Genomic DNA, 25,484 nt, shown 5'->3' on the forward strand with positions numbered 1-25,484 from the left:
GCGCTCAGGGAGCATTACCCTTCAGCAGGCCTCTTCCAAGGCTCCCTAATCTCTTCCTGTTGGAGATCTGCATCAGCCTCTCCTCCTTATGCACCCCCATTACAGCAGTGTGATTATTGCATTTCATGTCATAACCATGAAAGTTCAATGTGTTGGGTTTTTAAATAGCATTTTTATTCCTCAAAGACAGTCACCAATATGAAATTTGTATATCATGTAATTCTGCATTGCGTTTTGCCCAACTCATTTTCGTGGAAATTGTTTATCATTTCCTTTATAGCTTCTGTCTGTCTTGCCTTCCCCAGAAATTAAAACTATTAAGACAGTAATATAAATATAATCGGAATATAAATCGGAACCTTGAGTTTGGCTGATGTTTTTTAATGTTCTTCTCCAACTAGGTCGTTGTCACTCCTGCAGTCTGGCTTGGAGAGTTTCAAGATGGATGAAGCCATAGAGCTTTCGAGTGATGGGAACTCCCTGCTAAAAGCGGTCTATCAAAGCCGGCTGCGCCTGACCAGGCTCTTGTTGGAAGGGGGCGCCTACATCAACGAAAGTAACGACCGTGGGGAAACTCCGTTAATGATAGCTTGTAAGAGCAAGCACATCGACCACCAAAGCGTCAGCAAAGTCAAAATGGTGAAGTATCTGCTGGAAAATAATGCCGATCCCAATATACAAGACAAAACTGGAAAAACGGCCCTGATGCACGCTTGCTTAGAAAAGGCGGGCCCCGAAGTAGTCTCTTTGCTGATAAAAAGTGGCGCTGACTTGACGCTACAAGACCACTCTAGTTATTCAGCCCTAGTTTATGCTATCAATTCAGAGGACAAAGAGACCTTGAAGGTTCTCCTCAATGCTTGCAAGGCGAAAGGGAAAGAAGTCATCATCATCACCACAGCCAAGTCTCCCTCCGGGAGGCACACTACCAAACAGTACTTGAATATGCCTCCTGGGGATATGGAAGGATTTCACTCTCCAACTTCCTGTACTACCCCTTCCGAAATAGAGATTAAGACCGCTTCTCCTCCCCACGCGGCCTCCTCTGACTTGGATAAAGGGCTTTTTGGCTTTAAAGATCTGGATCTTTCAGACAGCAGTGATGATGCTTCAGAATCAGGTTCCCCTACTAGAAGACCTGCTGCCGTTCACAGTGGGCCTAAGCTGGGCCAAGCACAGCACTTGCATTTAGATTCCTGGATGAAGAACTCTCCTTCACTCTTGCGCAAGACTAAAGTGGCCTCTTTACAAGAAGAACTTCAGGACATTACACCAGAGGAAGAGTTCTCTCTGAAACTAAACGGGCTGGCCTTATCCAAGCGGTTTATCACCCGACACCAAAGTATCGATGTGAAAGACGCCGCACATTTGTTAAAGGCCTTTGAACAGGCTGGCTCCAGGAAGCTGTCTTATGATGAGATCCATTCGCAGCCCTTCTTTTCCGAACCAGGCAGTTCTGGCACTGACCTCCCAGGGGACCAAGACCCGGAGTCAGCAACCCAAGCGATGTTTGTTTCTACCTTGAGAAATATTGTCCAAAGGAGAAGCTCGGGGGCAAATCACTATAGTTCTGATTCTCAGCTCACTACCGGGCTCACTCCGCCAACTTCAGAAGATGGAAAAACGTTTGGAGGAAAGAAAAAAATCCTCTGCCCATCTCCACCGGTGCTGGCGGGGGCTAAGGAACTGCCGGAAAGTGTGCCTCCCGGCCCCCTGAGCAGGAGAAATCACGCCATGCTGGAAAGGCGAGGCTCGGGAGCCTTCCCCCTGGATCATACCGCACAAACCCGTCCAGGCTTTCTTCCCCCCTTAAATGTCAATTCCCACCCTCCGATCCCGGATGTCGGTGTTAGCAACAAGATTTCCAGTCTCTTTTCTTGTGGACAAAAGATACTCGTGCCCACCGTCCCTACTTTTCCCAAAGAGTTCAAAAACAAGAAAATGTTGTTAAGGAGACAATCGTTACAAACGGAACAAATTAAGCAGTTAGTAAATTTTTAAAAGGTAACCCAGAAATACATGACGCGTGTGTGTCTGAAAGGCAGAAGGAGCCTTGGTGGTCTAGCTCATCCTCCTTCCTCCACGGAAGCAGTTCACTATCTCAATGGGTATCCTTTAGGAGTAGAGCATTGTTTTAGACACTGTGGTAATAAACTCTTAGACAGAAGAGATAGTCACTGCCTTTGGGCAGTTCAAAACACCTAAACTACTGGGTGTGTGTGTGTGTGTGTGTGTGTGTGTGTGTGTGTGTGTGTGTGTGTGTTGTGTGTCCTGGTGAGAAGATTTTCCACCAATACAGATGTACTACTTACCTGTAACTTGCTTAGCATAGTGTCTGGCACATAGTAGGTGCTAAATAAGTGCTTGTTGACTGACTTCATAGAGTTAGTTGCCTTGAACACTAAGAAATGAAGTGACTTTTCCATCGAGATCAGAAGTAGGATTTGAACCCACCTTTTCCCGACTATCAGGCCACCTCTCATATGGACTCTCACTCAAATGCAGATCGGAAGTTCCTATTTTTAATACAACCTTTCATCTTCCCTATAATAACATATAGTAACCAGGTTTAATAACCTTCATGTGGTCCAAGTTTTTCATTTAAATAAAAATCAAAGAAAGAAAAAAGGACCACATTGTTTTGCTGCAGTTCTGTAGACTTTTCATATTTACCAAAATATTTTATAAAGTAACTGTTCATGGCAATGGATATCAAAGTTCATGCTGTCCAAGGTATAAAAGTGAAACACTATGACTGTAATATAATTTTCTGGCTAGCCTTCCCCCTCCTCCACCACCAAACTATCTTACGACTAAGTAGGAATTAAATTAAGATGAAAAAAAATAAAAACCAAAGCAGTGACACTATTAAATTTCTTTTGGAAGTACTATTCATATAATCAGCTGCTGCATCACCATGAGAACATTGACCTATGTGCAAAGTGCTGATAAAAAGATTATAAGTATTTCAATACCATATCTGTGTGTTTGTGGTTACTCTCCAATTTGCTTTCTTCTTCATGCTTACTAACTTCTATGACCATCAATGGAAATTACTGATAGATTGCCAATAATAAACTATAATTATAGATCAAAAATTATAGATCATTTTGAACTATAAAAAATAATTTAAGAGGTTATTTCCAAAGAAGCATTCATTTAATTGCAGATTATTTTTAGTTTTTAGTAAGCATTGACTAAATGTTCATTTAGTTTAAATATTGAAGATAAGGTTACACTTAATTAAGAAACCCAATAGAAACTTAATAAAAGAGTTTACTAACTGGTTAGAAATGTCATTATAAATATTTTACTTCTGATTTGCAATAAAGATAGACTAAGTGTAGACTTGTATCTCTACATCCCCAAATATTCAAGCATAGTATTTCCATTCATCTAGTTTTTTAGGACCCGAGAATGATTGACAAACAATATAAAATGAAAATTACTGTCTTATGATTTGGGAAATGTGTTATAAAATCCAATTCCTTATCTTGGACATAGTAGTTACATAACTATGAACAAAATTATATAGCACCTGAAAATATGAATTTAATATTTGTGGTTCACAGTTTTAGATCTTTCTCCACATCACTTTAATATTAACCGAATACATAATTGTGTAAGAAAACAATTCTGTATTTCCTAATTTCCATTTAATGCTGCTTTTTTGGTAATTTGATAGAAGTTGAACTGTATATGTTAGTGGTTTAGTTGTGTATAGTTGAACATTTTGAAGAAAATATTTAATTGCAGGGTTCTGTTACTTGATGTTTCCATGGATGAGTCACATGATTAGAGAAATTTTTTTTGATCCAGACCACTGTTCTAAGGAAATATACCTGGTGTTTATAGATGTTGTTATTCAACCATTTGAGGTGTGTTCAACTCTCCATGACCCTATTTGGGGGGGTTTTCTTGGCAAAAGATACTAGAGTGGTTTGCCATTTCCTTTTCCAGGTATTTCTAGATAGCTAAGCCTACACATTTTTTTATTACTTGAAAAGTTGTTTGCTTTTTTAGTTTTTAAAGATGTATATTGGAAAGAAAATTCATATAGTTCTATTCCTAAATCAGCATACTCTGTAAATAAAGACTTTAAAATGTAGTTTTGAATGTTATCTGCCTTTGACTTCTTATTAATGAAAATATTTTTATTGATTTCACAAGAATTCTTTGGTTACATGTGAAATTATCTTGAGATTAAGAAAACCACAAAATTATAGCTCTTTACTCTTCTTACTCCTTCTTAAAAGATGAAGTGTGGTGAGCTGTTTGAAGCATTTTAAAATATGCTAGCAGTCATCTCTTTAAATAGTTTACGCACCAACTTTTTTTTAAAGCTTTTCTGTAAGGGTTCCAAAGAGATTCTTCCTCAATATCTACTAATACCCAGAGTCCAATAGCGCAAAAGCTACAAGTAAATTTTTATGAGACATAGCATTGGCAACAAGAAAACAAAATATTTGTGCACAAATCCTATATTCTTAGCTAATATTTAATGGAAATGATAAGCATTCATCCCTCATTTTCCACCCCCTGTTCTCACAACATGAGAAAAGACTCAACCCCCCCCTTTTCTTGTTTTCTGTGTCTTTAACAATATCCTTAAATAAAAAATAATCAAAATAGGAAACCAAAGTAAAAACCTCAATGTGAAACTATTGGAAAATAACAGTAAATGCTATGTAATATACTCTGGCCTGCCAGTGTCAAGATATGTAACGACAGCAACTTTTCATGTTTTTGCAATGCAACTTCCTCATACTATATTTATTTAGTTAGCAGATATGAACTCAGATCCTCCTTACTTCAGGGCTGGTACTCTATCCACTGCATCACCTAGCTGCCCCTATTTTTACTTTCTTAAAGCCACCTTAGAAACCCAATGTTACCTTTTTTAAGATGTCTAAATGAATTCTTTACAAACATCTTTAACCTAAATGTAAAACAAAAAATTGCCCGGAATTACTGTTCATAGATTTTTATTTAAAAGTAAAAAGAAACAAATTTTTAAAAAATACCTGAGACTAAGGAAGGTATTTTCTGAGCCACAAAGTATCAACTCACCTGAATGAAAAATAAGACCTGTACAAAACATGTAAAGAGAAATGAAAGTTCTAATGCCATTTATGAACATCAGTGAGGACTCTCAACCCCAATATTCAGAAGTTTAGCTTTAACATTTTGGTTGGTGACTAAGTTTTAGTAGTACTTTCAATTTTGTATAGTAATAAGTGCTTTCTTTTGCCAATGTGACAACATCTGGCAGTTGGAAATTTGAAATAATGGCAGTTAATCATATTTCATGGCTCTCGGGTCCCCCATCCTAAGAACCGCTCCTTCTCATCCCATCTAACAGTTCTTGTTACTTAGCTGTTCTGGAGCAAAACTGAGCAGCTATAGCCACATGGGCCTCTCTCTCAGCAGCTGGACTTGGCTGCACTGACCTTCTGGACATCCTGGCAAGGTAGGTTTCCCTGAAGGATGTCTAGACTGAATCTCCTAGTATTAACAGCATTTTGAAGAGACTTTTTAACAGGCCTCCTAGCATCAATGTCACTAGCTATATAGAGATGATAATAGTTGTTTCAATGGGATGTGGTTAAGTGAAAAAGCAGCATTATTGTATAATAGAGCATTCAACTTGAATCTGAATCTCAGCATGATAGACAACACACACACACCACTCAGATCTGTTTTTTTTCCCATGGATTGGCAGCTGGCCATCTTTGCAAATGAGATGCCAGGGGAAAATACCCAAGGGATCATAGAATGCCATCCTGATACCACTGTGTCGTTCATCTGGCCTCTGCTCCCAGAAGTCCATCCAAACCCAGCTCTCAATCTGCAAGCTACCCCAAATTGGCTAGTTTAAAGAATACATCAGCACTATCTAAAGCATAACTTTCCTGTTAAATCCTCTGTCCTGGTGTGGCTTGAAGCTACAAGAGTCATTTCTTACATACTAGTATTATTCCATGATGAAAACTGGTTTGATCCAAACATAGAGGAAACCAGTACAAAAGAGAAAATTCTTACAAATTGTATTCTGTATCCCAGATGAAATACTAAGCAATATAAGTAGAATCACTTTAAATTTTTATAGCCTCTTTACATTTTTCTTCTTTTACATTTTACAGCCACTTTAAATTTTTCCACCCTCAAACTTCTCCCTCCAATCCATTCTCCACAGAGATGCCAAAGTAGTTGTCCAAAAGAAGGGGAAAAAATTAAGTACCTACTAATATGGCATGCACATTATAAACATCATTTCATTTAATCTTTACAGTTGAGCAAACTGAAGCAGGTAGCTAAATGACGGTCCAGGATCAAGCAGAAGTATCTGAGGCTACATCTGAACTCAGGTCTTCTTGACTTTGGTCCCAGAGCTTCAGCTGCTGTGCCACCTGGCTGCCAAGGGTGAGCCTCTGTCACTTCCCTTCTCTAAAACCTCAGTGTTTTCCTGTTGTCTCCAAAATCATAGGAAAGTGATAAGCCCTGTAGCTAGATCTTCCAGTGCCAAGCCTGGCATTCTTTTCTATTGCAAAAGTCCTTCACAGCTTTACTTTGACCTATCTCTAGTCATTATCATATATAATTCTCCCCAGATCCTACAGTCCAGCTTAGCTAAGGTTTTGGCTATTCCTTATATAGTGAGAGGAAAGAGAGCTGAGAACCAGAGGCAGAACAGCCATCTCTAGCCTCTTTTACCCCCACCCTTCTCCAAGAGACGCTTTCTTTCCTGCCAGGAGAGGCATCAGGAAGTTGGGATCACGGCCACAGAATGGGGGGTCAGGAAGGTTACTGGGCTAGAATGATCTCTCTGCTACCTTAAATATTGCTGGCCTACGAGAAATAATAGGGTTCAATCTAACTTCTGAGTGCCTTCTCATTTGGAGGGGAAGTCCAAGCTCTATTTTCAAGGCTTTGGCCCTTTCCCCACCTAATACCAATTCCAAAATGAATACACATTCTAAATGGCAAAGAAAACCATTTATCCAAATCACAGCAAAACAGAAATAAGAGAAAGTATGAAGAGAATATATACTAGACAAGACAATATTTACCATTCAAAACATAGTGAAGGTGCTTTTCTACTGGGAATGAGTTATCTCAGTTCAATCGAGAGAGGTCATGCTGGATCTCATCCAAAAGGAATCTCCTTACAGTTTCTAATATGGAGCTAGCTGGGACTAGGGGCATGATGGAAGGAAACTACTCACTCTTCACATGTTTTCCCAGTCTTTCCCTTCACCAGTCTAAAGTGGGATTAGTCTGTTCCATCTTCTCTCTTTTCCCCACTTTTTTTTTTTTTTTTTTGGTGAGACAATTGGGGTTAAATGACTTGCTTGAGATCATAAACTAGTAGTATTTGAAGACAGATTATCAGCTTTTCTCTGGTGAAGTCAAAAGCCAAGAGAGGAAAAGTGACTCAAGTCTGATCAGTCACAAAGGCAACTGGGCCTCCTAAAGCATCCAGAAGGAATTCTAAAGGAATACTTTCTTAACGAATTCCCAAAGAGGGCTGGCCATAAAGAGTCTAAAAGAGGAAGTTTTATGAGTGCTCCAGAGCTCAAAGGAGATCAGTAAAGTTTGGAGATCTTTTACTTCTCACTATGCAAATGAGGCCTTCAATTCCACCTATAGAGTAGTCCATACCAATGGGCTTTGAAACAGAGATCATACATATAACTCCTCATTTCCTCCCTACATGCTTTGATACTGATGGTCCTTCAGGGATGGAATGCCCTGCCTCCTGACCCTGGCCTCAGAGAATCCTCAGATTCTTCTGAAGCTCACCTCAACTTTGATAGCACACAAAGACTTTCCTGCTGCTAGTGCCTTCCTCACCACTCATGACTTTGCATTTATTTTGTATGTGATGTTTATGTATGCACATATCTTTTCCAGAATGTAAGCTCCTTAAGGGAAGAGTATTTAACTTTTGTTTATGTTTCTCCAGAGCCTGGTGCTTGGCACATCAATGATTCTTAATAAGTGCTCACTGACTGACTCATTGGCAATGAATGAAGAGAAAGAAGAGGTGGAAATAAAGTAATATCAGTAAATATATAGATGAAGTTCTAAACAAGGTTAGTGATAGTAGAATGTACATAAAATGACATGTTATATGTGTGTGTCTACCTATCTATATACATATATACACATGTATGTATGAGGGAGGTTTAGACAATCTGGGTTAAATAACTTGCCCAGGGTCACACAGCTAGTAAATATTTGATGCCATTTAAACTCAGGTCTTCGTGACTTCAGGACCAGTGCTCTAGCCACTTTGTAACACCTAGATGCTTCTTTGATAGATATTTCAGAGGTAGAACTTAAATGTTTATTTGATATGAGGGAGGAAAGATAAATAATCCATAATGTTAATGGTTTTGAACTTGGGTAGATAGGTATATAGTGAAGCTATCAACAGGCAACTAGATTGCTCAGTGGATAGAATGCCAGGTCTGGAGTCAGGAAGACTCATCTTTCTGAGTTCACATCTGGCCTCAGATACTTACTAGTGGTGTAATCCTGGTCAAGTCATGTTACTCTGTTTGCCACATTTGCCTCATCTGTAAAATGAGCTAGAGAAGGAAATGACAAACTGCTCCAGTATCAGTATCAGGAAAACTCCAAATAAGATCACAAAGAATTGGATATGACTGAAACAACTCAATAACAACCACAGAACCATCAACAGACAAACCTATAAAACCTATCAATCTGTAATCACAACATACAAAGTAATTCAGGGGTTTTTTAAAGCCCAAAGCAAACTAAGTATATGAAATAAGAATATATGGAGATTTTTAAGCTTTTTATTTTTCAATTTCTATTCCAATAGCTTGTTTGAATTCTTGGTTTTGTGGCTCTAAGATATCATAGAAAACTTGCTTTTTTCCAAAATGTTCTCTGACAAAGAGCAAATCTTCAGTGGGATATATATCATCTTTTCCTGTCCAAATAGTCAGACTGTACCTGCATTAAAATTGAAAAGAAAATAATTAGTTAAAAATGAAATCAGAGATTATGACAAAAAATTCTAATAAGCTAAAGTAATGACTTAAGATTTATTTTTTTCAATTACAAATAGATTTCAGGTGGAAGAATTTTATATGGGTGAACCACTTAGTGAAAATAAATCTTATTTAGGTGAAGTGATAAGTTTTCTGCTTCCTGTTTCAATATTCACATTTTTTTTTCATAAAGAACAGATAAATCAAATTATCTGTATCTAGTTGTTATACCTATAGAAGCAACACATAAATGTTTAGTGGCTATAAGAACCCTACCATATAACATTGGTTTTCAGGTTGTGCTATTACTAATCAAAAAACCTGGTCCTCATATCCACATATCACAAGTGAGAGTGGGGTTTCTTCATAACAAGAAAAATAATAGCACCTTAAGTTTACACAATTGTTTATAGTGAAGGAAACACTTTACAGATATTTACAGAGACAGATCCTCACCAATCTGCAAGGTAGGGTAAGGAAAATGGTGGAAAGGGGAACAACATTTTGCTAAAATAACATATTTCTGCTCTTAAGGAATAGAGAAGAGTTATACTTGTGTGCTAGTTTAAAAAAAAGAGAGAGGAAAGTATATATCACATGCTGATGTCTGGTAGCATTTCAGTAGAATGAAAAATAGATGAAAATTTCTGAACTACCCACAGTAATTCTGCATGAGAATGCAGAACAGAAATATTAAATTTTGTCTATAGCCTTTTTTTGGTGCTTCAAACAGCCTTACTATTCTGTTGATAAACCCTAAAAAGAAACTGACATAAACATTTAGGAGGGCACTGTTATTTTAATATGTTATTTATTTTAAAAAATCAAACTACTCGGGAGTATTAAATATATGAATTTAAATCAAATCAATTTAAAGACTCAATTATAAATTTATATTAATATTAAAATGGCTGGGATACCTGAAAACAATGTAATTTTTTATTTTTATCATCATTATAATAGGAATTAGAAATTGTTATTTTGGAATTTAGGAGGTAGAAATGATTAATAGAAAAGTTTGTTGTGAGCACTTCAATCTTAAAGTAATATACATGTAATACACATTTATTTATACCCATACCATGAATCTAAAAATTGTATCTCCTTTTTACTATCTTCAGATATATTACAAAGAACAATTCTTAAGGGCATGATGATAACATACAAGAGCTATCAGATGGATATTTGACTGATAGTAGGGCAACAGAAAAGCCTAGACCTGAATAAAAAGAAATTGAAATATCTTCTATACTATGATTCCAGGTCAGAATTCAAAATGGAGTAGGTTAAGAAAAAATACTATAAAAATACTATATGCTACTAAACATAGTGCCAAATAACTACCCTTCAAATATATATATACATATATATATATGTATGTATATATGTTATTTTAAAGTTTAACATTTATTTTTATTAAAAACATTTGAAAGTATTGATATAAATGGATTTATCCTTAAATTGATAAAAAAAAAAATTAGCATTTAGCTAAAACCATCAGCAAGCATTATTTGTAATAAGGATAAATTAGAATCCTTCCCGGTAAGATCAGATATGAAATAAGAATGTCCACTGTTACCAATATTATACAATATTGATTTGGAAATCTGTTTGAAATTGGAAATGGGAAACCTTTCTGGGCAAAGAAACCTTTATTAAAAGAAATAGGTGTTAAGTCTACAGTCTGCCTATTATGGCCTGAGACCCTGATTTATATAGGTTACTTTCTCATGTGTGGCTCAATATGCTCTCCATTTTTTGCAGGTTAGCCCTTTATATTTTGCACAGCTTTTTACCAAGATAAGGTCAAAATAGAAACATAACGTATATGTAAAGAGAGATTTTACAAGAAAATTAGAAGGACATGGAACATACTACTTGTCAGACTTATGATAGATGAAAAATTATGAATAAATAAGAGATAGAGAGAGCAAAGTTTGGCATAAAATGGATAATTTTGATCATGTTAAATTTAAAAAGTTTTGCACAAATAAATATAACCAAGATTATAAGGAAAGCAGAAAACTGGAGGAAGAGGGGAAATTTTATAGAGTTTACCAAATAAAGGTTTCATATTTAAAATATGTAAAAAACTTTGTCAAATTAATAAGAATATGAGCCATTTCTCAACTGATAAATGATCAAAAGATATGAACAGGCAATTTTCTCATGAAGATGTCAAAATAATTTACAGTTGCATGAAAAAAATTCCCTAAATCATTATTGATTAGAAAAATACAAATGAAAACAACCCAAATTGTCATTTTACAACTACCATACTGGCTAAAATGAAAGAAGGGGAAATTTTTTTTTTTTAATTTTTTATTTTATTTTATAATTATAACATTTTTTGACAGTACATATGCATGGGTAATTTTTTACAACATTATCCCTTGCACTTACTTCTATTCAGATTTTTTCCCTTCCTCCCCCAACCCCCTCCCCCAGATGGCAAGCAGTCTTATATATGTTAAATATATTACAGTATAATTTAGATACAATATATGTGTGTAGAACCGAATTTTTTTTGTTGCACAGGAAGAATTGGATTCAGAAGGTAAAAATAACAGTTTACATTCATTTCCCAGTGTTCCTTTTCTGGATGTAGCTGGTTCTGTCCATCATTAATCAATTGGAATTGGATTAGTTCTTCTCTATGTTGAAGAAATCCACTTCCATCAGCATACATCCTCGTACAGTATCATTGTTGAAGTGTATAATGATCTTCTGGTTCTGCTCATTTCACTCAGCATCAATTGATGTAAGTCTCTCCAAGCCTCTCTGTATTTCTCCTGTTGGTCATTTCTTATAGAACAATAATATTCCATAACATTCATATACCATAGTTTACCCAACCATTCTCCAATTGATGGACATCCATTCATCTTCCAGCTTCTAGCCACTATGAAAAGGGCTGCCACAAACATTTTGGCACATACAGGACCCTTTCCCTGAAAGAAGGGGAAATTGATAAATACTGGAGGGAGGGAATATGGGAAAACTGGGACACTAATTCATTGTTGGTAGAACTGTGAACTGGTCTAACCATTTTGGAGATAATCTAGAACTATACCCAAAGAATTATTAAACTATCTATATCCTTTGACCCAGAAATTCTACTACTTGGTCTATTTTCAAAGACAGAAAAAAGAAGAAAAAGAGTGTCTTTCTGTTCTAAAATGTTTATAGCAGTTTTCTTTGTGGTAGTAAAGAACTGGAAATTGCAGAGATGTCCAATTGGGGAATGGATGAAGAATTTGAGGTATATGATTGTGATGAAATACTGTTAAACTATAAGAATAATGATCTAATGATTTCAGAAAAACATGGGAAAACTTGCAGAAAAACAGCAGAGAGTAAAATGAGCAGAACCAAGGAAACATAGTATATGTAACAGCAATATTGTTTTTAAAATGACCTTGAATGAATAAGTTATTTTGACTATTATATTCAAATTAACTATAAAGGCCATATGAAGAAAAACACTATTTGCATCCAGAGAAAGAAATGATAAATAAAAGCATGTACAGAATAATTTTACACACACACACACACACACACACACACACACACACACACACACACACACACATGTATATATATATTTGTGTCTAATGGTAGCCATCTCTAGGGTGGAGGGGAAAGAGGGAAAGGGAGAAAAGGGGGAAAAAAATTTCCACAATAGTTTTGTTATAAATTTGAAAAAAAATAGAAAGTTGTGCATAGTAGAGTTGCAGTTTCATGTGCAATCATCTTTTTTATTGAACTGTTATAGAAATATTTATTCTAAAAATTAAAAATAAAATTCAATAATGAAAAAATATTATATAGCCTTTTATTTTTGAAGGTGATTATGAAATTTATTACCATCATTGGGTTCAGATATGACTGAAAAGTCAAACCTGACATTAATAATCCTTTCCATACTGCCTAGATATGAACTGCCTTATGTTTAGGAAGCCATCAATAAATTAGTGACTGGTGGGCAGCTGTAAAGTACTTGAAAAACCCATGGTTGCTTACAACTTTTATTCTTAGATTACAGGTTAACTTAAAACATTCACTCAGTCAATAATCAAACAATTCAGGAGTATTTATGAAGCACCTCTGATGTGTCAGGCATTATTATGTGGAGCAAAGAAAGCAAGATAGAAAAGGAGGAAGGGATGGAGGCAGGAAAAAAGGCAGGGAGTAAAAAAGGAAGGGGAGAAGGAAGAAAAAGGAAGAAAGGAGAGCAAGAAAGGAAGGAGAGGAAGGGAGGGAGGGAGGAAGGGAAGAAGAGAGAAAAGGAGGAAAAGAGGAAAGAATAAAGGAAAAAAGGAGGAAGGAAGGAGGGAGGGAGGGAAAGAAAGGAGGAAAGGGAGGAAAAAAGGAAGAAAAAAGGAAGGGAAGGAAGGAAGGGAAGGAAGGAAGGAAGGAAGGAAGGAAGGAAGGAAGGAAGGAAGGAAGGAAGGAAGGAAGGAAGGAAGGAAGGAAGGAAGGAAGGAAGGAAGGAAGGAAGGAAGGAAGGAAGGAAGGAAGGAAGGAAGGAAGGAAGGATAATCTACACACCCTTCTATATCTCCTCCTTTATACTATTCCCTCAACCTCTTATTTCTTTATAAATTTAGAAGATATTTGTTCCCTTCTAAATTATATATATTGTTCTCTCTTTAACTCAGATTTGATGTGAGTAGATCTAAAAATCCCTCCCTTATATTTCCCCCCTCTCTATCCTCTTACCCTCTTATTTCTTTCTGAATTTAGAAGGCTTTTATACTTTTAAAAATTTATATATATATATATATATATATATATATATATATATATATATATATACATATACATATAATTGTTCCCTTTTTAACTCATTCCTGATGAGAGTAGGATTCCAGAACTACCAGCCTTCCTCCTCCATCTAATTCCTCTTATCAATTCTTCCTTTTGTACTATATTTATGTAAAATATTTTCCTATAGTTTTGCTTTTTTAGAATCATATCATACTTAGTTCTACCCCAATCTTTCTTTTGAACTACACAATTACTAATGACAATCTATAAGGTTTATATTTCAACATAGTTTGTCCTTATTGAGTCCCTTGTAATTAGTCTTTGATGTTTTCCTTCTATTCTCTTGGATCTTATATGTAAAATTTCAGATCTTTTTGCAACAAAATCCTGAAAGTCTAATGATTCATTGAATTTTTATTTTCAATCTACTGAATTTCCTGCACAAAAAGTTCAGGATTAAGCTTAACTTTCTGGATATGATATTGTTCTAACAGTTCAAAACAATTTTCTTTCATTATTTCTTGTATTATTTTATCAAGATTCTTTGATTGTAGCTTTCAAGTAGTCTGATTATTCTTATATTTTTTTCTTCTTATGTGTTCCCCAGATCTGCTGTTTCACATTGTCTTCTATTTTTTCATTCTTTATATTTTATTTTATTAATTCTTGGTCTCTTATAACTTCGGTGGCTTCTCCTTACCTAATTCTAATTTTCAAGAAGCTGTTTTCTTTTTTTTTTAATTTTTTTTAAATTAAAAGTTACTTTTATTTTTTTTTATTTATAATTTTTTTCACAGTATATATGCATAGTATTTTTTTTATAATATTATCCCTTGTATTCATTTTTCCAAATTATCCCCTCCCTCCCTCTACTCCCTCCCCTTGATGACAGGCAATCCCATACATTTTACATATGTTACAATATAACCTAGATACAATACATGTGTGTAAATACCATTTTCTTGTTGCACATTAAGTATTAGATTCCAAAGGTATAAGTAACCTGGGTAGATAGACAGTAGTGCTAACAATTTACATTCACTCCCCAGTGTTCCTTCTCTGGGTGAAGTTGTTTCTGTCCATCATTGATCAACTGGAAGTGAGTTGGATCTTCTTTATGTTGAAGATATCCACTTCCATCAGAATACATCTCCATACAACATTGAAGTGTACAGCGATCTTCTGGTTCTATTCATTTCACTCAGCATCAGTTGATGTAAGTCTCTCCAAGCCTCTCTGTATTCCTTCTGCTGGTCATTTCTTACAGAGAAATAATATTCCATAACCAAGAAGCTGTTTTCTTAAGATTCTGAATGTCCTTTCTTTCATTATCTTCTTGTTTTCTTGGATTAAAAAAAAAATTCTCTCAATCTTTCTCCTTTTATCTCTCTACATTCATCCTGAAATCTGAAGAATTTGGAATTTCCTAACTGACTTTGCCATCTTTCCAGAATCCTTTCCCTTGCAGCTCATTCTTTAGAAATAAGGAGGTATCCAACATCAAGGTGCTCAATATCTGAGAGAAAGCAAAGGAACCAAAGGAAAAGAATTCTCCCAAAGAAGTTTAAAATCAGTTGTGCCAGTATAGAGGCTCTGACATAAGGTTTGCAATATGAGAAACTGTATCAAATGCTTTAATGAAATTTAGTTATATGTCTATAGCATTTTTCTGATTACTCTAATAGCCCCATCTAAAAAGGAAATAGTCTGACATAACTTATTCTTTTTGTTTTATTTTATTTTATTATATCTTTTATTTACAAAACATATGCATGGGTAATTTTTTCAACCTTGACCCTTGCAAAATCTTCTGTTTCAAATGTTCCCCTCCTTTCCCCCAACCCCTCCCCTAGATGATAGGTAGTCCAATACATGTTAAATATGTTAAATTATATGCATAACTTATTCTCGATAAAACTATATTCATGTTTTCTTACTCTAATATTACTTCTTTCTAAATACTTCAAAACATTATTTTTAATAAAATATTGTAACATTTTCTTAATTTAAATAAAGCTCACTGTCCCATAATTTGCTAATTATATCTTTTCTTTTCTTTCTTTCTTTTTTTTTTTTTTTTTTGCAATAAAAGAGTCAAGATCTTTTCTCCTCTCCAGTCCTTTGATAGTTCTCCCATTCTCCACAATCTTTCAAACATCACTGACAGTGGCTCAGCAGTTACACAGATTAGTCCTTTCAATGTTTTGAGATGTAGTTATTACTTGTATGATGGTTTAAACTAATTGAAGGTAGCTGAGTGCTTGCTTTCTATCTTTTTACTTATCTGTTTTTCAATTCTTTGTTAACCATTTTTGTTTTAGCCTTTCCTATCCAAAGATCATTCTCCCTGGCAAAAAAAAAAAAAAAAAAAAAAAAAAAAAAAAAGCAAAATTTTGTGAGCCAATAAAACTCTGTATCAAATAGGCTTCTTTGAGTAATAATAGATAAATATATTAATAATGTATTTAGTTTTCATGTTGGCTATTATGCAAACAGTCAAACCATCAATTTTATAAAATATACTTAATTATCAATTAATCTGTATGAAATTAAGAAAAATAAAATGCAATAATTTGTGCTAATTCATATATTTGCTCTTATATGTGTATTTAATGTCTAGAATACATACAAATATATGTATTTTATGTCTAGAAATTTAGCAGGTTGCTGTGCAACAGTATTGTTTTCAACCAAAAAGGCTATTTGACTTTTGCCAATATCTACATACTCTATGTAATTAAATTTATTTGTAAAGACTAGACAAAGCTTTACTTGTATACAGCATTACAAAGCATTTTAACACTAAAGGAAAGAAAGTGTCACATTGGCCTGAATACAGAGGCTGTGTTTTCTCCCTCCCCCAAAATAAAACTTTAAAAATCACAGTGTGATCTATAATCACATACTTAATAAAGGAAAATCTTTATCACTAAAGACGAAGAATGACAATTAAAATTCATAAAATGCCTTTCCTTGAAATATAAATTTTCCTTGAATACAATTTCCTTTATATTTACTTAAAATATAAAAACCATTGACTAAGTAGGTATTTATGAAATTATTTTTCAGTGGATGTATATTTTTTTCTTCCAAAAACAGAAGCCTATATTTCAAGGTTGGTGGCTTTTAGTCAATCTGTTTTAATGAATAATTGCTATTCAAAATGTTGACCTCAAATTGCTGCAAGATTATTAAAAAGGCTTCCTGAATCACCAAAGGAAGACCAACTTAGAAGAATAGTGGTGTTCAAGATGAGGGAATATGCAAAAGGATCAGGTTGGAATTACTGTAAGTACAGCGTAATTTCTCTAATGTAATATAGACTGATATTCTATTAATTCTGAGTTCATAGACAGTGTTTATGAAAGATGCCTTATTGATAAGTTAACTTAATGAACTGTCTCATCATGTCATATCTGAATAATATTCAATTTTTACCCACTTAATTGTTTCGGAACGTAGTGTTCAGCCAATCTCTTCTGAGTAACTCAATCATGGAGGAAGCTTACTAGAATTCAGGATTCTATATAATCAGAAAAATGTCATTTACAAACAGCAGCACCTGAAGATTTGGATTTTTTTATACAAATGAGCTTACATATAAAAGATAAATCATTTTGATGAACAAATATACCAGTTTTATGCCTTAAAGAAATGTTGAATCAATTATATTTGTAACTGGAACTATCATAAAAATCTGATGTGTACAAGAGGAATTTTGTTGGGGGAAGAGTCTTTAAGGATGCTTTTTGTTCAACCAAGTCAATAAATGAATATATCAGGATCTTGAATTCTCTACACTTTCCAGTCAGTTGCATGACTGTGGTAAATCATTTAGGAGAGCTTCCTTATTCCCACTATTGAATGAGACAATATTTATAAAGCACTTTGCAAAGTGTCTGGCACATAGCAGGCATTCAATAAATTTTTATTTTCTTTCTTTCCCTTCTCTTCTTCCTATGTTGTGCTTTCAAGGGACCATTCACATGAAAATTTTACAGAGATCAGAAAGGAGGCATATAGTTTATATATAGACCTCTCATTCACCTGTTTTGAAGTACTAATATTATTTGTGATTTCTTCCATTTTGGGGGGGGGTTTCCTCTCGATGAATTAATTTAGAAATCAATCACTAAGTGCTTTCAAAACTCTTAAGTATCATTTCTCCTGCATGCATTTGGTTGTATTTTGCTTAAGTTTATTTTTTGAATGGTATTTCTACCTTGCCATATTGTACATTGGATAATGGAAATGCTAGACAACTTGCAGAATCATGCGGGAAAATTCAATGCAAAGATCACTCATTGACAAAGACAGATAATGCCCATAGTAAGAGTTAGTAATTTTAAATGGTTTTTTAAATACATATTGGAATCAATATTTTTCATAAAAAAGCAAATTTCTTAAATAAAATTTAATAGAAATAGATGGGAGAATATGATTTTACATACAAATTTTCATGCATAATTTTAAGACTATATATATATATATATATATATATATATATATATATATATCTCAAAGTCATGTACAATAAATTTCACAGTCCATTAGAAAAAAATAAATATTATGTTATCTACTTACCTATACGATTGTTGTACCAGCCAAAGCAACTGATCATAAGATTGCTTAACTAATGCTGCTCTGACAGGAAATGTTACAGGTTGACTTAGTTTATTACATATATATTCCATATCTTTTACCATTGTCCAACTGTAGCCTGAAATAAAAAGAAAGATAAAAATGTAAATATTTCTACTAGAATTCTAAGAAATAATTAATACACATCACTGATAAAACATTTATAGAACTAAGCTTTTTGTCTCTTCTCCTGTTTACTGGAAAGGAGAGATAGGAGTATAAAGGCAACAAAGGTAATGGCAACATTGTGGTTTTAAGTAACAGGATAATCAACCATACAAAATTAGGTATAGAGTAACTTTTCAAACCTCATCTTAAGATAGGCTCTAAACTGGATACCCGACTTAGACATAAAAAGTGATATCATAAAACAAATTAAAAGGCAAAGGAAATTAGCTTTCAGATCTATCAATAGGAGAAAAATTTGTTACCAAAAGACAGAGAAGATCACAGAAGATAAAATAGACAATACTGATTACATTTTAAAAGAAAGTTTATACAAAAAAAAAGGCTAATGAACTTAAAATTAGAGGGAAAACAGGAAACTAGGAAAATTAGGAAAAATTTTATAGCAAATCCCTCTGATAAAAGTTTAGTATCCAAGAGATATGAAGATCTGGTTTAATCGTTTAAAAACAAAAGCTATTATCTAATAAATGGTCAAAAGATATGAGAAGGCAGTTTTCTTTTTTCTTTCTTTTTAGTAAAAAGTATTTGATTTTTCCAATTATATGTAAAGATAGGTTTCAACATTTATCTTTTATAAGATTTTGATTTCATGTTTTCCCTCTCTCCTTTCCTTTCATTCTCCTTCCCTAAAACAACAAGCAATCTTGATAAAGGTCATACATGTACAATCATGGAAATATATTTTGACATTAATCATGTTGTAAAAGAAGAAATAGAACAAAAAGGAAAAGCCACAGAAACCCCAAAAGTGAAAATTGATGTGCTTTGACCTGTAGTCAGGCTGTGGATGTTATTTTCCATCACAAGTCTTGAAATTGTCTTAGATTACTGTATTGCTGGAAAGAGCTAAGTCTTTCAAAGTTAATAAAACTACAAACTTGCTGTTACTATGGACAATGTTCTGGTTCTTTTCACTTCATTCAGCATCAGTTAATGTAAGTCTTTTCTGGTTTTTCTGAAATCTGCCTGCTCATCATTTCTTATAGCACAATAGTATTCCATGTGACATTTATACACAACAATTTGTTCAGCCATTCCCCAATTGTTGGGCATCCCTTCCATTTCAAATTCTTTACCACCACAAAAAGAGCTGCTGTAAATATTTTTGTACATGTGTGTCTTTTTCCCTTTTTTATGATGCTAGGATACTTAGTAGTAGTATTTCTGAATTAGAGGATATGCACAGTTTGGTTGCCCTTTGGGCATAGTTCCAATTTACTTTCTAGAATGGATTGGATGAGTTCACAACTTCATCAATAATGTATTAGGGTCTCAATTTTTTTATATTTTCTGCAACATTTATTATTTTCATTCTCTGTCATATTAACCAATCTGACAGGTATCAGATGGTAACACATCTTTTAATTTTGAACAGATATTTTTCAAAGGAAGAAATCCATGCTATTCACAAACATTTTAAAAAATATTCAAAATCACTAGTAATTAGAGAAAGTAAATTAAAGCAACTCTGCAGTTCCACTTCATACCTATCAGAATGGCAAAAATGATAAATGTTAGAGGAGCTATGGGAAAACACACAGTAATAAACTTTTGATGGAACTGTAAATTGTTCCTACTATTATGAAATGCAATTTATTTGGTTTTGTTGTTGTTACTTTTCCTTTTTTTCATTCTCTTTTTGTACCTACATAAGGTAATTATAGTTCAATGAACCATTGTTTACCTCATAGTATAATGACACCCCTAATTCATACCCCTAGTATAATTCACCCCTACTACATGACTGCTATTAGATGATCTCAGGAATAAATATAACATAAAAGACAACATCCTGGGTGAATTCTGGCCAAATCTACCAAGGATGCATTATCTATGTACTAGAACTAGCCACTCCTGGAATAAAGCTTTGCTCATGACAGACTCTGGTAGGGTTGGCCCTCTTCTGGACTGGCTCAAGAAAGAGAAGCCAGTATTTCTGGCATTTAGCCAGCCATCTTTGTTCCCTGAGCTATTTAAGTCACAATAGATCAATGCCCAAATTCACCCATAGAAAGGACTCTCTGCTTGTGACCCTCTCAGTAGGAGACTTGCAGGGCTGTAATCCAGGATTCCCCAGCCATAAAACTGCAAAGTTGGTGCTTCCCCAGTTCAGTCATGTATTTTTTTCTTCTTTCCTCCTCTAGTCCACGTATCTCTTTGTATTGTAGCTATTATATTAATCATATGATGCAGTAAGTGCTTTTGTTGTAAGAACTGCATTGTCAATTCTTGTTTTCCTTTTTTATAATTCATTGTTATTAAACATTTTCATACAACCTGATATCTTAAGTCTTGTTGTGGAGGTGAGCCATTCTGTAGGTGAAAATTCATAAACCTGAACCTAACACCTTCATATACCACAACTTATTCAGCCATTCCCCAATTGATGGGCATCTACTCCTTTTCATGGAATGCAATTTAGAACTACTGACTCAAAAGTCACTAAGTTGTACATATCCTTTGACCACTACTAACTCTACCCAAAAGAAATCAAAAAGAAAGGAAAAGAAGCCATGTATAAAACATTCTCTTATTGAGGAATATTAAGGAATGACTAAATAAATTATGGTTTATGAGCATCAATTTCAGAGAATTCTGAGATTTGGGGACTCCACATACCCAAGCAGTCACTAAATCTTGCTGTTTAGATCTCCAAAACTTTTATCCCCTTCCTTCTGTTCATATAGACACTACTCTAATTCAGTTCCTTAATTGTCTTTCACATAGACTGTTGCAATGCTCAAGTTTCTCCCTGCTTTCATCCACCCTCCACTGAGCTATTAGAAGTGATTTTTCCAAAGCACAAGTCTGATCACCTCAACTTCAGGAGCTCCTCTCATTTCTTGGATCAAACACAAACACCTATCTGATCCCTTCATAACTGGCACCCAATCTAATTTTTTAGTCTTCCTACTTTTCTTTCTCCTTTCTTTGCTCAGTAATTTAGCTAAATGGCTATAGTAATCTAATGTTTGTAGAGCAGGAGGTAAGAAACTCAACATCTGACAAAAATTGCTGTGAAAACTAGAAAGCAGTTTGGCATAAACTAGGCATGAACTAATATCTCATACCATATCCCAAGCTAAGGTCAAAATGAACAATGATTTAGACATAAAGGGTTATATCATAAAAGAATTAGTGGAGCATGGAAAAATATGTCTGTCAGATTTATGAATAAAGTAAGAGTTTACGATCAAACAAGAAATAGAGAGAATAGGGACAGCTAGGTGGTTGGTGGTAGAGCACCAGCCCTAAAGTTAGGAGGACCTGAGTTCAAATTTAGTCTCCCTAGCTGTGTGATCCTAGGCAAGTCATTTAACCCCAATTGCCTCAAGAAAAAAAAAAATAAAATCATAGGAAACAAAATTAATAATTTTGATTACATGAAATTAAAAAGTTTTTGCACACACACATCAAAAAACACTAATGTAATCAAAATTAAAAGGAAAATGGGAAACTGGAGAAAGGGAATTTATGGTTGGTTTTTCTGATAAAAAGTCTCATTTCTCAAACATTTAGGGAACTGAGTCAAATTTATGAAAAATATGAGCTACTCTCCAAATGACATAAGGTCAAACAATATGAATGGGAAATTTTTAGAAGAAGATATCAAAGCTATCAATAGTCATATGAAAAAAATATTCTAAATCACTATTATTTTAAGAAATGCAAATTAAAACAACTCTGAGATACCACCTTACACCTATCAGATTAATCAGAAAACAACAGTTGCTGGAGGTGATATGGAAAAATTAGGACATGTTGAAGGAGGACAATTTGGAACTATGTATAAAGGGTATAATACTGTGCATACCCTTTGACCCAGAAATATTACTCCTAGATTTAGATCCAAAAAAAATCAAAGAAAAGGGGAAAAGACCTATTTGTACAAAAATATCTATAGCCTGTCTTTTTGTGGTGGCAAAGAATTAGAAATTGAGGGAATATCCCTCAGCTGGGGAATGGCTAAACAAGTTGTAATTGCTATAAGAAATGACAAGCAAGATGATTTCAGAAAAACCTAGGCTTTTATGCACTGATGCAAAGTAAAGTAAGTAGAACCAAGAACACATTGTATAAAATAATAGCAGCATTGTAAAGATTAACTGTGAAAGATTGAGCTACTCTGATCAAGAGGATCAAAGATAATTCCAAAGAACCTATGATGAAAACTGTTTTCCAACTCCATAGAGAGAACTGATGAACTTTGAGTATAAGATTAAAGCTTTTTTTGGGGGGGATGTCTGTGTCTGTGTGTGGAGGCAATTGGGATTAAGTGACTTGCCCAGGGTCACACAGCTAGGAAGTGTTAAGTGTCTGAGACCAGATTTAAACTCAGGTCCTCCTGACTTCAGGGTTGGTGCTCTATCTACTGCACCACCTAGCTGCCCCGATTAAAGCATATTTTTTGCCTTTATTTTTGTTCTGTGAGTGCATGTGTGTTTTCTTTGGCAACATGGTTAATATAGAACTTTTTAAAAAATAAGGTACTACATTATAGATTGAAAAAATATAATGAATCAGAAGGAATGCATCAATATTTTTTAACAAAAATTAAGAAAGACTAAAATTTTGGAGGGAAAATTATTAAATTTATAGGATGTTTTCATTTTACTTACATTTAAATAGTGAATAATTTTTCTTTTAACTATTTTCCCCCATTTTTAATTGTAACGCCTTATTATGTAAGTATTTTAATTTTGTTGCTGCAAATCCCTTGAGGGGAACAGAGGAGCATAATTCAAGAATGAGTAAATATGATTAAATGTTTATTTAGTTTTATTACCTTCATTGAGTTGATTAGGGTACCATCCAGTAGTCCAGCCCAGAGATAAAGTCACATCTTGGAAAAAGGATGTCACAGTATCTAGGAATTTCTTTGCATCCAACTCAACATTTTTTCCATTGGGACCAGGAAGTATGTCAGCATTAATCCACACAGGACGATTCAGATGCATCTTAACATTTTCTAGAAGTATCATGGATGGTTTCACTGCTTCCAGACTAAAAGTATAATATATCACATTATTACAAAATAAATTTCTGATGCTAAAAGCAGAACAATATGAAAACAAGTCTGACTTAATGTTTAACTCTATTTTATCAAATAAGTAAAGGTGTTGTGAAAAACTTTAAAAAAAAAGACTTTAAAAATACCAGATATTTCAAGGTATACAACATTTTGATATTCTAACAAATGAAAGAGAAAATTTTATTTTAACAAATTTAAATGCCATTCTATGTTTTTATTCTGAAATTTATTTTATTTCCCCAATTTTCTAGAAATACAGAGATGTGATATGTAAATATCTTAGGGACATCACTCTGCCATTAAGATTATATGTGGGTACTGTACATGGATACTTGGGATTCCATTCTGGTGAATGGGTGAACAGGTCCCCTGGGCAAACTAAAGATCCACACTTATGTAAACCCATGGAGAATTTTCATGAGATCAATCTCTTCAATCGGATATAGAATCTCAGGATCAATATTCTTTTTATTTCCTTTAAAAATCCATTGATTATTATTGAATTTTGCAATCTTGTATTTTTCTCCCTTCACCACATTCCTACTTTGATGTTTCATCATTTTAACATCCTAACCTCTGCCCTTAATCAGATTAGGTTAATTATTTTCTTAAAAGTTACTAAATATTCCTTGAGACAGTTGGCTTAGACACAAAGGGCTCAGTCAAATCAACTCAAAAGATTTTCAATGCCTATCCTTGTTGAATGTCACCATTATGTCTATGGTCACTATCAGACATATTAAAAACAATATTAATTATAGCAAGCAGTTGCTTGAAAATGGTTATGAAATATAGATCAAACAAGTATGACAGTTTAATACAACTCTAAGGCTTAAATATTCTTTGAAAAGCTTTGAGGCAGTTCTAAACAATTTCCACTGACTACAAAGCTTTAAGTTTTGACTCAAGAATGGAATATATTTCTAATAGAAAGGAAAAACAAGTGAAAGATATATTTGTAATATAGATCATGACAGTAATAATAAACTTCAAGTACTGGAGAATGAGATAAAGTTATTATAAATTATGAAAAATCCAAACAACAATAAATTACAGATATTGACAAGGTTCTTAGCCTTGATCAACAACTAATAGCTTATGTTTAGAAACTTAGTAAATTCAGCTAAGCATTAGGTCTTTCTTAGATTTTCATTTTCTTATAAAACTTTCAATTCTAGTTCTGTTTCTATACTTCCAGAGCAAGGGTAGGGATCATTGGGCCGCAAGACTTATAAGGGCTGCAAAATCATTTGGTCTGGCCTACCAAGGCAATTGAAATATCCAAATAAACCTTGGCAGAAAAAAAAAAAAGGTTCCCCAACCCTGTTCTAGATGAAGGGGAGGGAAACTGTTCCCTTTAAGATTATCACTCTAAGATTGTGTCCCCTTTGATCCGGATCTCCCAAACTTCAAGGAGTTGAGACAGAGCCCAAATCTTTCAGGATGAGACAATCAACTCCCACAGAAATTCTAAATTCTTATTCAATTGAGGAATCCTAATCTGATCTGTTCCAGCCCCTATCTGGTCTGATCAGCTCGGGCTGTCCCAGCCCCCACTAAGATACCCAATATAACAGCTTCCCTCAAGTAAGGTCTTTACAAATGGCCCTAGGTAGCGGCCAGGGCCCTTCTGCCCACTGAGAAAGCATTTTCAGTGCCAAAATTCCATTTCCTTAATAGATCTCTGTCACTATAGAAGTCAGTCCCTTGTAAACTGATTTCTATCCAACAATAAACTTTCATTTTGCAACTAATAATTCAGGAATGAGTGAATTCTTTCACTCCTAAACCTGCAGTCGATTTAAAGAGGATTCTTAACAATGCTT

General features: G+C 34.2%; 2 protein-coding genes across 5 annotated transcripts in view; one reads left to right on the forward strand and one right to left on the reverse strand.

Annotated features, from left to right (window-relative positions):
- The first annotated feature begins 405 nt into the window (after positions 1-405).
- On the forward strand, positions 406-3,064 carry ANKRD34B (ankyrin repeat domain 34B). The gene has a single exon (XM_074288138.1). It carries the CDS (start codon positions 442-444, stop codon positions 1,999-2,001), a length of 1,560 nt encoding a protein of 519 aa, XP_074144239.1. The 5' UTR covers positions 406-441; the 3' UTR covers positions 2,002-3,064.
- A 5,750-nt stretch (positions 3,065-8,814) lies between these two features.
- The window catches only part of FAM151B (family with sequence similarity 151 member B), a 53,062-nt gene continuing 36,392 nt past the window's right edge, over positions 8,815-25,484 (reverse strand). For 3 of the 4 annotated variants that reach the window (XM_074282202.1, XM_074282200.1, XM_074282201.1), the window contains exons 4-6: positions 23,413-23,630; positions 18,381-18,516; positions 8,815-8,988 (exon numbers count right to left, since the gene is read on the reverse strand). In XM_074282202.1, the coding sequence (XP_074138303.1) occupies positions 8,829-8,988; positions 18,381-18,516; positions 23,413-23,630 (514 nt within the window). In that variant the 3' untranslated portion in view covers positions 8,815-8,828. Of the gene's footprint in view, positions 8,989-11,876; positions 11,978-18,380; positions 18,517-23,412; positions 23,631-25,484 lie in introns of those variants that run through there. The other variant, XM_074282199.1, reaches the window with a different exon arrangement.

Source organism: Sminthopsis crassicaudata, chromosome 1 (genome assembly GCF_048593235.1).
Source record: "Sminthopsis crassicaudata isolate SCR6 chromosome 1, ASM4859323v1, whole genome shotgun sequence".
NCBI lineage: Eukaryota > Metazoa > Chordata > Mammalia > Dasyuromorphia > Dasyuridae > Sminthopsis > Sminthopsis crassicaudata.